This window comes from Notolabrus celidotus, chromosome 2, assembly GCF_009762535.1.
Source record: "Notolabrus celidotus isolate fNotCel1 chromosome 2, fNotCel1.pri, whole genome shotgun sequence".
NCBI lineage: Eukaryota > Metazoa > Chordata > Actinopteri > Labriformes > Labridae > Notolabrus > Notolabrus celidotus.
In genome coordinates, this window is record NC_048273.1 from 23195021 (window position 1) to 23210803 (window position 15783).

General features: G+C 40.6%; 1 protein-coding gene across 1 annotated transcript; it reads left to right on the top strand.

Annotated features, from left to right (window-relative positions):
* Positions 1-400: 400 nt before the first annotated feature.
* On the top strand, positions 401-14225 carry mettl11b (methyltransferase like 11B). The gene is made up of 4 exons (XM_034700403.1): positions 401-1004; positions 6597-6769; positions 10900-11152; positions 11743-14225. Exons 1-4 carry the CDS (start codon positions 806-808, stop codon positions 11997-11999), a joined length of 882 nt encoding a protein of 293 aa, XP_034556294.1. The 5' UTR covers positions 401-805; the 3' UTR covers positions 12000-14225.
* Positions 14226-15783: the final 1558 nt, after the last annotated feature.

The window sequence follows — 15783 nt, forward strand, 5'->3', positions numbered from 1 at the left end:
CATGTCACGCAGCAATTCCCCGCCAAAATGCTTGAGGGCAGTGTGGTCTCTCTGATAGCTGGTCACCTGCTTTCGGCCCCGCTACGATGTCTGTTTACTTTTCCACAGCGATTCAGAGCGTGTTATGTTAATCTAAAGCTGATACATGTTGCTGTTTATCATACAGATAAAGAATAGAGAGGAGGGGATGTAATACACGGCCGATGTGCGGCCGATGAGCGAGGATGGCGGAAGTGCTGTAAATGTGGGAAATACAAGCTGCCAAGTGGACCAATTACAGGGCTTGTATAAATCAGCCTTTACTGTTCTCATTTCAGTTACTTTACAAGAGTAAAGGAGAGCACATAGTCAAAGACAGTAAAGGGACTTTTTGCCTAGATTGCAGCTCTGTATAGTCAATGGAAGTGTGCCAGAACAAAACAGGAGCCATGTATACAAACATGAGAAGGCGTGACTATTTTAGGACCCCATGATATAGCAACAAGGACGTGTGGACTCTCATGTTCTGCTGGAATTCAAAGCCTGAAATTCAGCCACTTCTGTTCGTCCTGAGACAGCAGGCGTCTCCCTCCATACCCCCCCTCCCCTCCTCCCCCCGGAGTCCCTAGCAGGTGATCTTAGACGATCACTTGAAGGCTGGCAGGAACGTGTTGAACACTCAGCCGGACAGATATAGCCACAGCTACAGAAACAGTGTGCAAAGAGGGAGCTAGTGAGCATAACTCTCCTCTGCCACTGCTACTTTAAACACTTTCAGGATAACAGCAGTGCTCTGTAAGTTGCTACAAACCAACGTAAATCCAACATGGAGATAACAGTTGACGATGAAAGCAGCTGCTCATCAGCCAACGTCGAGTACAAAGCGGCTCACCAGGCGTTGAGGGATCGCTGGAAGAATACCGATGACACCATGTGTCGCCACAGCATGTCCTTCCACCTGCACCACACGCTGAGGAGCGAGTTCTTCGCCAGCTACCTGTACCTGGTGGAGAAGATTCCTCTGGGTAAGAGGGCCACACAAAGCTCCAACTTTACAGCAGTCTCATAGTCAAGAGGTCAAGATTTACAAGGCTGTGTTGACCTTTGACCCCATTAATGAGGCTGAAGAGGCATGCTGATGGTTTTTGCATGTTTTGTTTGAGTTTTGATCAGTTTACACTGACAGTGATTTGTGTCCAAGTGTTATTTATGCAATAAAAACAGATTTTGGTGCAGACAGCTATTAATTTCCCCTCTCAAGAAATAAGTAATGAGAGCTTTAAACATGCAGCTAAGCAAACATCATGGTCTCAGTTATTTAAAGTCATATATTCACCTTGAAGTCATGCATTTGATAGTTAATACTGATCTGAAAAGTCTGCCCTGTAAATCCCAAAACAGTGCCCGAATAAATGTCAAAAATCACATCACAGTTTAGAATGATGATTAGTTATCTGTTGTAGTGAAAGAAGTAGAAACTGATGACTACGTCAAGGTAGGAAACACTTTTAAAAACTAAAAACAACACTTTAGAAAGTGCCAGCATGAAGAATAAAGTCCACCTGCAGAAATCCAAGGTGCAGGAGACAATTTTATGCTTTTGGGTTTTGCTTAAGGTCAGAACCCTGACATGATCTGCTTACATGATCAAATATCATCCCTTAATATCATAAATAAAAGTATTTTTGGATACTACATGTTGTTGCAGACATCTGATCCAATGCTATGTGGAGTTTTCTCGCTGCTGTTTTCCGTCCCCTTTGGAGTTTGTGTGTATCTTTATTATCATGTCCAAATAATGTGCATGCATATCTGTATCTTTAAAATGTGAATACATAAACAATCGCAATTGCATTTTATAAATGAAATTAAAAACATGTTCATTTTTGTCTGCATGTAGCCACATCAGCATCATAAATACTGTAATAATGGATTAATGAAGGCACTTTCTTTCACACTTTAGAGCCTCTTTTTCTGGACTGCATCGTATCTACAAATAATTTAAATGCAAGAACAATTTGAGCACATTGTCTCTATAAAAAACAGAAAATTTAAACCTTCTGTTATGCATGCTCTAATACATTACTTGAATAAATCAATCCACTCAGAGGTTTGATGCTTGGACCTCATTTGGACTTATAAGACCAGCTGCTTACTGCGAGAAATGTAAGAAAACTTTAGATAGATACTTTGTGCTGCATGTGGACACCCAGATGCATGCTTAATACATCTAATATGTGGACTGTATATGTAGTCCATATCATCTATCTGCACATGTGAACATATCAACATAAGAGCACACCTCTAAAACAAATGCGCTCTTGGCTGCAAATTACACACAACTGGTGACTTGTGTTTCTTCCTGTGTAAAGAAGAGAAACCAAAAGATCTAATCCTAGAAAGAACCTGGTTGTTTTAATTGTATTTCAAAATACTATACATGTAGAAGAAATAAGTCTTCTAAAAAATGAAACACTTCACATGGGGCAATACCAGGACCTTTTATAACGCAGAAGATTTTAGTTCCACTTGATTTCCAAGGTTGTGTTGGCTAAAATTGTAGACCAAAATCCAACCGGAAACTACAGCCAATCACGAGAGGAGCAGTATGATTTTGCTTCTTGTGACTTAGGGGTCCTGACTTTCTCTAGCAAAAGATTCAGCATACGAATGAAGAATCTGGCATGGAAGCAGATTTGGGCATCAGAAGTGATCTGCTCTCCGCTTGCGCTTTGGGTGTATGCATGAAAAAGCCCTCTGTAATAAAAATGGAGAGCAGGCTGCTAAAACTCAAACTAAGCAAGTGTTTTTTTCTCATTTTTAGGAGAAAGGTTCATATCAGACTTTATATGAGCCACATACACCTGACAAGTCCACAGAGACGTCTTATTTCAAGATATTACAAGTCAAAAATAAGACCTGAACTGCTTGTAATTTGTGAAAAATCTGCCAATGGTGGAAGCAAAACTTTCTTGTTAAGTTTCTTGAATTTAGACCTTTATCTTCTTTCAAGAAACTTTAGTCTCATGTCAGATTATTACTCTTTACAAGCAATGAAGGCCAAATTTCTGACTTTGATACCTCGAAATAAGCTTGTCTAGACTTGTCACATAAATACTGCTCATATTTAGTAAAATAAGATTTTTATTCTTACTATAAATAAGTCAAAAACACTTGCTATATTCTTTATTATTATTGCTTTAGTCTGCAATACAGAAATACAGGATCCCATTGGCTATCATTTGGTGAATATTTATCCATGTCCATGAACAGACAACTACATTCAAGTTCAGCTAATAACCTGCTCTTAGATGTTGTATTTTCAGCTGCATTCTGGCTTTTCATGCTGCCAGCAGGACTGTAAACAAAGATAGCAGCTGTTAAGGATAAGGGACGTTTTGGCCAGAGGCGTCCCTAACCCCACTGTACCACAAGAAGCTCTGACTTTTTAGGGCTAAACTGGGGCTTCAATTTTGTTGAATGATAGCTGTTCAGAGATCGTGTTAGTCTTCATTAGGGACTAGTCAAGATAAGGGACTTAGAAGTTTTTCATCTTGGCTCTCGAGCTGCTAAACCTGACTTTAAACTTTGGATTCCACATAGACTCCAAAATACGAAGACATAGACCCAAGGTGTAAAATGACCATAAGCTTTGGTCTTACATAACTCCTGTCAAGCTGTGCTTCAGTCCATCATGAGACCAAATCCTGCAGAAACAGGAGATCCTGACCTGTTGGCCATTCTGGCTCTAAGACGCCTTATTTTCTTACGGCTAACTTGATACGAGGCCCATTAATGGCATGACACGACAGGCATGGAGGCACTTACTCATGTCAGTCAGTGCTTACATGACAGTGAGAGAGCTGCGGTCGGATTATTTACCTACAGCTCTGACAGCTTTAGACATAAGGAATGAAGTCTATACCTCTCTTGTGATATCTTTATATAGTAAACAGAGTAAACCTAGAATAAATATACTGTACACTGTTTGGAGGGAAATCACTGAGTTTGAATCCAGGTTTAGAGTATCAGAAATAAACTGTAAGCTTCAGATCATGTATCTTCTAATTGCAAGTCTTACACAGTTACACCAAAGGTCAATGGTCAGTCTAGCCTCTGGATGTCTAATGAGCTCCTTCACTTTGAAGGTGTGAGATAAAGAACATGGTGGCACTGCACTGATGCTTCCTTGGCAGTCGTCTTCGTCGTCACGCTGTCTTCCACTCGTCCATGTTTCCATACTTACCCCAAGGGATCCCATGAGATGTAACTGCCAACTCTGGGCACTCCAGTTGAACCTGATGCCAGGATGAAATCCTCAAACATTTCATCACAGAGTGGGAACCTGCCAGGAGAATCACATCCTGTTTTGCTTGTTTCTACACCTTGTTTTCAGTGTGACTTCCAGATGCTGATGGATTCAGTCTCTTTCTTGGCTTTCCGTCCTCCGTCCTGAAGTTGCAAGAACTTGGGAAGGAGTCCAGCTGGAAATAAAACCACCATCTTCGTGTTTCACTTTGGTGTCATGAATTCTGCCCCTAGAGATCCTTGACAAACGTACGGACATCCCCCCTCATGCCAAAGCCCCTCACCTTCATCCCTTCCAGGCCAGGGAACGTGTCATCAAAGCTTTCGGATATGTCGCGTTCATTCTACAGGACTTATTTGAGCTCAGCAGATCGGAGGCAGGGAGAGGCTGGGATAGTTCAAGAAGCCTGTAGCTAAGTTTGTTAATGCCACAGTATGTCATTGACACCGTTATGTTAAAAGAACCACAAGGCAGTACAACATGTTGTTTTAAAAAGTCTGATAACTGTTGTGTGTCCGGCTGCAGATCGATACAAGTTTCCTGTTAGTGGAAGCCTAAAAAGTTAGATCTATAACACTGGAGATGAATGAAGCAGCATGTGATCTTATATCACATAACAGCTGAGCAGAGTGTAAGAGAAGCACAGCACGTCTTTATTTATAGTCTTCTGGTAATCAAATTATCATTCTACGTTTCCTTAGAGATGATGAGCAGTGTTCCTCTTCATACGGAGCAGTCGGTGTTGTGTTGTATCCACAGTTCCTTATAATCTGTTTGTGATTGCTTTGTGTAAGTTGGGTTGTAATTCTGTTCAGCTCCAAAATATCGAATGCAGTTCCACCCAACACTAATTTTTACTTACTCGAACACAGATTCTTGCACAACATCCCAATTCTTAAAAAATAGGATTCTCTGGGTAACCCTCAAGGATCAATCTTATAGACTTTCCACCAAAGGGTTGTTTGCAAAGTGCAAATGAAGTTGAGTGACATAGATTGTGTCCCAGTCCAGGACCCAGACTACATGGACCGCCATCATTCATAGAACTGAATGATGGCGGTCTGGTCTACGGTAGATTCCCTGTTTATCTCACCAACCGCTCCCGCCCTTTATAACATTTGTATAGCTTGCTATCAGTTCAAATCCTAAAACAATTGTTTTCAAGGTGTGTTACCCAGCTGTGTGAGGGTCCTTCATCTCATTTGAATTGGCAGCAAAGATTCATGGGATATGTTGGGCCGAGTCACCCTCCGCAGCCCATGAAAAGTAGGACAGATTTGTTGGCTGCATTTGGAGAAGGTTTCTAAATGGGACAGCCTTCAACGCAACCTAGTGACACGTTTGGTCTTCTGCAGCCCCTGAGTTGGGACAAAGGGCTTTTCAGGAGGAGATTAATCACCCCAGAGGTTAATTTGGACCCTGGTTCCCGCTGTCAAAATGTGCATAGTTCCTCAAAAGTTCCCTAGTTCCTGGGGAAAGTTTCTGCGTCAAAAAGCACCTATAAGTACTTTTTTAAAGTTCATTTTTGGGCCTTTATGCCTATATTGAGAGAGAGATAGGACAGTAGAGAGAGAAGGACACTGGGAAAAGAGAGTGGAAAATGATATGCTGCAAAGAATTGCGGGCTGGACTCAAACTCGCTTGCTTTAAGGATTGCAGCCTTTTGACATGGGGCACATGATTCAACCGCTAAGCCAAATCAGGCCACTGTACATAAGCACTTTTTAAAACTAGCATTACCTTTTAGGATTGGTGTTGCATAGAAGCAGTGTCTAAAGAGGATACTGTTTCAAGTCAGATTAATGTCCACAAGCTAATTCACTGAGGTTGACATCATCCGGGACTGAATGCAAAAATGATCAATTAGTGTAAATTTGGACATAATAACAAGCTTACCAGACGTCCATTTTCACCTGCTGCCATTAGTAGTACATCCTCTGGAATCAGCATCCAAACTGAAAACAGCTGAGTTGCATAGTTGCACAAGGTTCTGAGAAAATATGAACTTTTATTAAAAAAATGTCACAATGATTACAACTGCCTGTGATGAGACAAACAGTGTTATACGATGGCAATTGAACACTTAATGCTCACCTCCTGAGGTCAGATGTCTCACTTTGGTGCAGTGATATACAGGTGCACCCAAGGACACTATGACACCACTGTTTAGAGCAGTTACAGGTGCAGTGAAGCTTATGTCTGCACCCCTACAGTAAATCAATGATGCTGGATCATTACTGATGTGGGTGTTAACACATAACAAAATCTGGCATGACTGAACCTTCCTGTTCTCTTTCCGTCTGTACAGTAAAGCTGTTTCCAGTCACCTGTGAGTACATCAAGGGAGAGAAACAGTTCTACTACAGAGCCCAGCAATTCTACGAGGACGTCCCTGCCTCAGAGGAGGGCATGATGGGAGATTTTGTGGAGATATCCAACGTTGATCTAGAAGGTTCCAGGCAGTTCCTGAAGAGGTTTGTGGTGAGTCGTGACAAACAATCCCACATTTCTTCTTTTCTTAAAGCTTCAAAACGATCTTATTGACATTTGAGAAGCTTCATCTCACACTCTGCAGGCCTCTGACTTCTGTCTACTAATATATCCATTTACACTGCTGCAGCTTTCTCTATGTAAACATGTCAGGATCTATTTCGAGTGAAGAATTCATCATCCTGACTGTAAAAAGAAACCATCTCTTTCTAAAGTGGGAGGAGGCCTTGGTGCAGTTTCTAATATTAGCACATACATGATGCCAGCTCCATAAACACCACAAACAGCACAAGCTGAGCCAACTGATGTCACTGACTTAGTACTATAGTAATGAACTACAAGCTCCAGTTTGATTAAATTGGAGTCTTTTTGACAGAGAGATACCTGGTTGTGTAAGCATGGCGCGTAATTCACTTCAGAGGATGCATTTTGAGGGAAAGTATGATGATTAGAGATTAGATTTTTCAGATTTTTGCAGTGTTAAAGCTAAAAGACTGGTTTAACGCTGTAACTATACCTCATAAAATCTAATCCAACCTTCTCACTCACTTTCCTCCAAGCAAGCTCCTTTTCATTTCTGCTTGATTAAAAAACAAAACACTGATAGTGTACCGTTCTCGGTAGCTGCACACAGACACTATACATTTTTCCTCCATTTTCCAGATGATTTAACCTCTGCTGGTCTGTTCCTCCCATTATAAGTCACCAGAGGGTCTCGATACTGGTTGGCCATTGTGGCGTGAATGTTTTGCTGATGATCAGATTTTTTAACTCTCCAGAATAAGCAAGAAGAGCATTGAATGCATCATGAATTTGTGCCATTTGTGTGTATAACTCGCCTCATTAACACAGTTTAAGTCATCCAACAAGAAATTGCGTCTAATCATATCTCCACATTGACTTTACATGTATTCACTACCGAGAATTATTTTAATCATATCATGCGTGAACACATTACTACCTACAGCTCTAATGCTCTCTAATTAGCTCAACATGAGAAATTGAAAATTACATCTGAATCTGTGACACCCTTGAGTCTGTATGGACAAGAAGTAACAACCCACATACGATTCAGTGCCACATTGTTGTTTAATTAATGATGACAAGCAAGCAAGATTGGATGCACATACACAGTTTTTAGAGCTTTATCCATAATTTGTTCCCTGGTTAGTCTGTTCAATGGAAGTGTTTGCCTCAAGACTAAAGATGAATCTAGCTTCAGTGCTAATTCTGACCCATTGATGCATACTGCTGAAATGATGATTCATGTGCATCGCCCTAAATCAATGAGCTAAAAAAAAGGTGTGAATTTTTTTTTTTTTTTTTACCTTTGAAGAAGGAAAGCTTCTAGTTTCACCCATTTCTACTCTTTATACTAAGCTAAGTTAGCCTGCCAGTGTCCACCAACGAGTTTGGTTCTGCTGGAGGTTTCTACCTTTTTTGATTATAGTGCGTTAATGTTGGAGGTCTGTAAATAATTTAACAAAGATAATCAATAAAAATAATGTATTTTATGTAAAGGCCCCTTTCTCAGCACTCAAGGTCACTGTACAGGGCAGAGTTTAAAAAAGAGAACAATATAAAAATTAGGCAGATAAAATTAACAAGGCATCATACAGAGTAATTAATAATTACAAATAAAATGAACAGGATCAGATACAGCACAGTGAAGAGGTGTAATCAGAGTGAATATGACAGTTTAAAGAGATGTGTTTTGAGATGTGATGAAAATGGAAAAGAGTGTCGATGTTACGGATGTCTGGTGGGAGGGATTTCCAGAGGTGCCGGGCAGACCGTCTGAAGGCTCTGGACCCTATAGTAGTTAAGTGGGCGGGTGTTGTAGTGAGGTGAATTGAAGAAGACCTGAGAGTGAGGCTGGGTGTGTTGATATCTTTGAGACCTGCCCACATTTACATTTGATTTAGATTATAACACAGTAATTATTTTGTTTTCATTTATAAAGCTACTGTGAGGAATGCTCAGTTTGTGTTGAGACGTTCCTGACGTAGGATTCTAAATCTTTCTACACACACACGTATCTTTGTGTGATCATGCGAGTGTCAGAGAGGACTCAGAGTGTTTTTAGATGTGAGGAGAGTGCATGCGCTATTTCGAGGGGATTGCTCTGGCTCAGAGACCGGGTTATTTAGAGGATCAGTTTTACAGGAGCTCTAATTATAAACCGCTAAGATCAGAGGCTTTAAAGAAACTGCAGACGGCTAAGTGGCTACTTTTGCATTAGTGCTAATGGAAATACAACAAGGGCTGTTTAAACATAGATTAGTACCTTAACTGGCTTACGCAATTTAAAACAATGCAACAATTCTAGCTGTGTCACTTCACCGTTCGAGACTCTCAAGTTCTGTTTGTGTTGTTGTGTTGTAGTGCAAAAATAGTGAGTTGGGTTTATTGAGTTATCAATGAGGAAAACACTATCATAGCTCCAACTACAGATCATTTCCATTAGTCATTAAACTGTTGATACATTTTGTTTAAATCAATAAGTCTGTACAAGTCAGAGCAAAAGTTATGAAGCATCAAATGTGTGATAGCATTGGATTATTTAAGGCAGAATCATGGCCAGTTTTCTTTGATACTTTTAGAAACTGACATTGGACTTTAAAGAGTTTTAAATGTTAAGAAAATACTTAGGATTTCAAGATGAGAGTTGTACATTTTTCAGAACAAAGTTGTAGATTTACGAGAATGAAGTCTTAAATTTACAAGATTACAGCTCTTCCTTTGGCGCCCCCTGTGGACAAAGTGAGACCTCTTATGTGATGCTGCTCTTCTATACAATTGTCACATGATTACCAACAAAGAACTTTTCTGAAGAAGGGCAGGTTGACAGGCAGCCTTGTGCACGATTCTGTAACTGCTGTTTGTCCTCAGCTGTTGAGTTTAACTTCACAAGATGATCTAGGTTCCTGTTTGAAGTGCAGGTAGCTGGATGCTTTTGATATCCCTCATGTTATTTAAGCCGACATATATAGTCTTTAATTCCGACTTTTTTCTCATAAAACTACACCTTTATTCTCCTTATTCCAAACCTGCCCACACTGCTGCAGAGGTCTTGAACATACTTGACATATATGATGACAGATTTTAATAGTAACAGTGGTTGACCAATGACTACCTTAAAAATACTTCACATCAATGCGAAAATAAAGGTATAAGCTCCTAACAACTCCTTTGGTTTCATGTTTACTGGGTGAGGGCTGAAAGACTTTAAGAGCTGCATTATATGCTCAAAGAACAATTGCGCTCAGAGTTTCAGTCAGTGTTTGCTTCAGTTTGTTGTGCTTCTGTTTGCGTGCATCTAATGTCCAGGAGTTTACTTACAGTGCCTTATTTTTATGCAGCTTCCCTAAATATAAACCAAAGGATTCTAAAGATGTCCTCCCTGGTTGTGAGCGGCCCCTGTTTAAACCTGACATTCCCATTAAAGACACGTTCGGAAAGAAAAGATTTAGGCTACATCTAGATTAAACAGAGCTACATATGTACCAAGAAATATGGCAGTAATTCAACAAACCCAGGAAGCCTCCTGTAACAAGCACAGCACTCCTCGGGGCCCCATCTTTCATACAATCACACTCTGGGGCCCCTGATGCCGAGGGGTTAGAGTGAGGTCAGAATACCAAATGAGAAGGAAGAAAAACCGGCATGATTCAAGCGAGGTGACTTCTTGTTCCCTGGTGGTAAAGTTCAGAGTTTCTCTGCCCTGAGGAACTGGGGTCTGCTTGTTCTGTTGGTTGGTGCTTTGTGGTTGAGAGGACTGACATCTGGAAACACAGAAACGAAAGAATACTCTCCTCTATGACTTATAAGTATGGAAATACCATGCTGCAGGGAAACTGACATTTGTTTCTCTGTCAAACAGAATCCCAGCTTTTCTTTGAATGGTTACCACACTGCAAATACAAACTATCTTTAACTGATCAATGATTACTTACAGAGGGACTTGCACTGTTGATGTACTCCAAACATGATGGATAAGCTCAACTAACATAAGCAGAAATTATCCTATGACTGTGCCGGTTTGGATATGGATGAACCTTTGAATGAGGTCTAATCCTGCTTCAGTTCTGAACAGTGTGTTTTTTTTGTTTCCCCCTCAGGGTCCTGGTAAGGCAGGGACACACTGCGCCCTGGACTGTGGCTGTGGGATTGGCCGAGTGACCAAAGGTGTCCTCCTACCTGTGTTTGAGAAAATGGAGATGGCGGACATGATGGAGCACTTCCTACTCCATGCCCATGAGGAGTACCTCGGTGACGATGCTGACCGCATTGAGACGTACTACTGCTACAACCTACAAGAGTTCACTCCGCCCAAAACCAAGTACGACGTCATCTGGATGCAGTGGGTGGCGTGTAAGTACGAAAGGGATTTCAGTTATTGCCTGTCATTACTGAGTTTCTGATCTAAATTGCCATGCATATTCATAACTACAAAAGACAGTGCTTACAAAAAATATGTGATACATTTGGTACGAGCAGTTTATAAATCAGAAGTCCAGTTTTGGATTCAGAATCAAGAACTCTAAGAAAGTTCAAGTTTATATTGAGATCTATTCCAACACTGACGGTAAGGCTGTGCTCTGACTGCAGAAGCTTGGGCTGATCGATATCTGAATGGACAATCTTAGGAGAAATTATGCTTGGGTCTATGATTTGCAACAATGTCCTGATAATGAGGGGTGTTGAAACCAAAACTGAAACCTTGAAATTGCTGTCAGAGTTGGTAGGGCCAACCAGATATAAACAATTATGTTGAATATTCAAGATTTATTTCTTAATGATTATTCAAGTAGTCTGGAGTCTGAGCAACTTGACTCAGACATCCGTATAACGTGTACCCTGTCCTTGGCGTAAGTCATGCAGAAGTAGGGTGAATAAAATAAATAGTGTATGTTAAAATGAATGTCACCTTACTTCAAGGACTCATCTGCCTTTGTCTTCAGGCCATCTCACGGACAAGGACCTGACAAACTTCTTGTTTCGCTGTAAGAAAAGTCTGCGTCCAAACGGGGTCATCATAATGAAAGACAACATGGCGAGGCAGGGCTGCAAGCTGGACCCCATCGACAGCAGCATCAGCCGTCACCTGGACATCATGAAGGTCATCATCGCCAAGGCCGGCCTGGAGATCCTGGCTATTGAGAAGCAGGAAGGGATGCCAGAGGTCATAATGCCCGTCTGGATGATTGCGATGAAATAAGCTGTGACATTACGTTGATGAGGTTCAGATTGATGAGGTTCAGATTGATAAGGTTCAGATTGATGAGGTTTAGATTGATGTTCCTCCATCTGATGAAACCTGAGAGTTAGACAGGAGTTATTTTTCTGTGCAACAGAGAAACAATGCAACCTTTTATAACAGACACTAAACTACAGAAGGACTTTGTGCATCCATTTAACCAGACTGTGATTTATTGTTAACTGTCCATCTTCAGGGGTTCTTATCTTAAAACAGATTCTCAGTTACAGTCACAACCCTGAAGATCATTGGAATAACAGATGGATTCAGATTTACTGTTTGGTTTCTCCTCTGAATGATTTATATCAACATATTCCAGCAAATGTATAACATATCCAGAAAAATACTGTATAATGTTACATTGATTTTAAAACCTAAATGGCTTTATGTTTCAGAATATGATTAACATGAAATCTGTATCTGGATATGTTTTTCAAACCTGTAATGTGTAGTTTCAGGGTTGCATGCATACATGATATAAAACATAGATGTTCTCTCTTTCTGAAGAGACGTGCTGTCACCTTACAGAAAATTATATAATGATTTTGCAAATCTGTCCATAACTCTTAGCCAAAAATCTAAAAAAGAAATGGTACCAGGCTGTAAACATTTAACTCATCTGCAAAAATGGGCATATTTACATGTATGTTAATGGGAAACCCTTGGCTTTTGCAGCCAGCCTCAAGTGGACACTCGTGGAACTACAGGTTTTTGCTCATGTGGAATTTGCTGGTTGTTTGACTTTAAACCTGCAAGAGCAAATGTTAGCACAAGATGAAGCAACACTCAAGCATTCAAAAGCAGCTACCTGGGGTGCTACCAAGGCTAAATTGGTAAAGGTGTATAAAAGGTACAGCATGTTGGGATTTAATAGAAAGTCAATGCCAAGTCTGAATATGTGCAGGTTTGCTTTTGGCCATGCCAATCAAGCAGATATCAGCCTATCAGTGTTGACGTAAATAATTGTAACAGTTGTTTGCATGTAATGTCAAACAGGTAAACCTTACAAAGAATGAATATTTGCAATTTGACTTCATGATTTAGTTTTTCAGCATCCCTCCACTTTTAATTTCCATTAGTCAGAAGCTGGTGTTGGTTTTAAAAATCCTTGTGATGAGCCGAGCTCCAGCTTCTGTTTCTCCAGAGGGTGCTTAGGGTTTTGTTTTTAACATTTATTTTTGGGTGTTTATGGCTTTGTTGAAAGGATGGGACAGCGGATGGAGTGGGAAACTTGGGAGAGGGAGTGGAGAATGACATGCAGCAAAGGCTCATGGATGAAATTGAACACGGGCGCCCACTTCAGGGACTTATATCATGGATTCAAGAGATGGGTCAAATCTAAAGTGTTGAAGACTAAAAGTTCTAAATTGATCAAAATTGGGATAAACAAGAAAAAACAACAACTGGCAGGCTCTTCAGTTTGATGCAGCGTTGTATGGCAAAACAAATTAAATGTTGTTCGATCCTTAGAAGGAAGGATTAAATACAAGAAATCTACCAAACGGTTATTTAGTCAAATAATCACAAATAACTTTAACCAAGGTGAATTTTAAAAGTTTTTGAATGCCACTTATAGAAAAGCATTTAAAGCAGAAATGCTGTTGGTTTTTATTTGAATACAGGGAGTGTTCACTGGGACAAACTGGCTGTATTTGGGTCTGTTACATAAATACAGCCAGTTGCAAATGGGCTCAACCAATCTGTGTCGAGGAAGAGCTCATCGGGTGCTGCAGGAAAGACCTTTTGATTTATGGACAGTTTGACCTCCAAAGGCCAATCCCAGATCAGTTTAACACCAGACCATGCAGGGTAAATGTATTAATCTGTTTTAACTTGATATCCAGATACAGATCACATGTTAACACCAGTAGGAGGTGAGTCAGTCTGTGCAGTGAGCGTCTCTTTCTGTCACTTTATATGGACACAAAGTTCATTCAGTGCTCTTACTTCAGGATGTTGTAAATATGAACTCTGTCTTTATGTACGTATGTGTTTTATACTCTTGCTTGTAATATTGCAGGTTAATAGAAATGTAGTTTTTATATTGATTTCTTTTGTGTATTTTTTCTCTCTCTGTGCTCAAATTTAGGCTGTAACCGTTAAAGTGTTTAAAACATTTTGATGCTTCATACTGTATATTTGCTTAAACTTAGCTGAGGTCAGGCTGCACTGCTTTACAGAAATAAAAATGCCAAACTCAAAAACACATGGATGTAGTTTTATGATATATTGAATGCTCTTTCATATTTAACAATTTTCATTCCAACAAAGGCTAACAGGATTAGCGGTGGGTAATCACTGATGGTGATTATAATCAAGGCTAAGTCACAAACGTGAATGATTATTGCCCCAGTACAGCTCGTCCACGCCCTGCACAGGGACTGTGCTGCACACCACATCACTTAGATGCTCTGAAATCATTATGGTAATCTCCTAAGTATTATTACTGTTATTATTTTTTAGACTAACAGTAGAAGCAGCACATTGTTTGGGTTAATGACTTTCAGCTGCGCCCCTGAGGTGGACGGTTGGCTTGATTACTTCCTGGTTTTGACAGACAGTGCCTGCTTTCATATCTGCCCTGGCTTCATTTCAAGCCTGTCAGATGTTGTCTGCATAAAACACATCCAGGAGTCGCCTCAAATACTCACCATTTGCGTGCGTAAGAGCTCGACAGGAGTGGTTCGGGGTTGTTCCTCACTGAGCGTTTTATGAAAGGATAGTTTGTCAATGAGCAGACTGGCACTGAGAGAGTACAAAATCATCAAAGTGTGGACGGCGCGATGGCGTGAGATGATCTCCACGGCGTGTTTCCCTCGTCAGAATGACTCTTTTGAGACGTGAAAATACCAAACACATTTTCCACATCCCGTATGAATTAAAGATCAGAATGCCCCAAAGTTAAACTTGTAGCTATTTTTTTCTCTCCACCGGCAAATAGCAGCCAAATGTGCTGTCACCTTTTCAGGAGTGGTTAACGTCGCTGACAGTCAAAGCTATCATTTCTAATACTTCTCAATGTCTTATGCAGCCGCTCAGCAGCAGTTTGAATATATTAGCAGGGGTAACACTAATTTGTCCCGTCACGTCAGCAGAGCAAAGGTTTGGGCCTGAGTCCAGACTGAGTACAAGTCAGACAGCTCACAGAGACAGGACGAGAAAGTGTGAACACCTCTACGAACAAAACTATGCTCACTGCCACATTTCTGACTCGAGAGTTAATTATCAAAACAAATACTTCAGATGATTTTTTTTCCAGACTCGTCACAAACTTGCTGCATGCTCCTTTATCCTTATCAACACCTCATGTTAACATGATGGCAGCTTTACAACAGCGTTGCACTGCAGAGCAACTCAAACTTCTGTGAGTTTAGGAAGCCAAGACACTGTCAGAGAGGTCTGTAACTCATCTGAGGGTTACTGAATAGTAATCTGACTCATAAAGTGATGTGTGCTTATCACCCCGCCGCTGGGAGCTGTTTCAGACGGAAAAATGTCTGCACAATCGGCTACCATCTGACAGTTACACATGCGCGCAAAGGCTTGCTGTCCGCTGAAACCGCAGTGGACGATACTTCTCTTCCTGCAAATAGATGTCTGAGCACTGCCAGCACAAAAATCAGTGATCACCTCTTATATGCGATCTCCGCACGCTTGTTTTTTTCTGCACAAGAGTAGAATTGCTGTGTTTTTAAAACTTCTACAAACAATCAAGGTGTGAAAACAGGCCTAAATGAACCAAAGA

What these genes read in the sequence shown, in the direction of transcription:
- mettl11b (XM_034700403.1), top strand. Translation starts at nt 806, where the DNA reads ATGGAGATAACAGTTGACGATGAAAGCAGCTGCTCATCAGCCAACGTC. An exon ending in GGTGGAGAAGATTCCTCTGG is followed by an intron (nt 1,005 to 6,596) that starts GTAAGAGGGCCA and finishes CCGTCTGTACAG; the next exon opens with TAAAGCTGTTTCCAGTCACC. An exon ending in AGTTCCTGAAGAGGTTTGTG is followed by an intron (nt 6,770 to 10,899) that starts GTGAGTCGTGAC and finishes TTTCCCCCTCAG; the next exon opens with GGTCCTGGTAAGGCAGGGAC.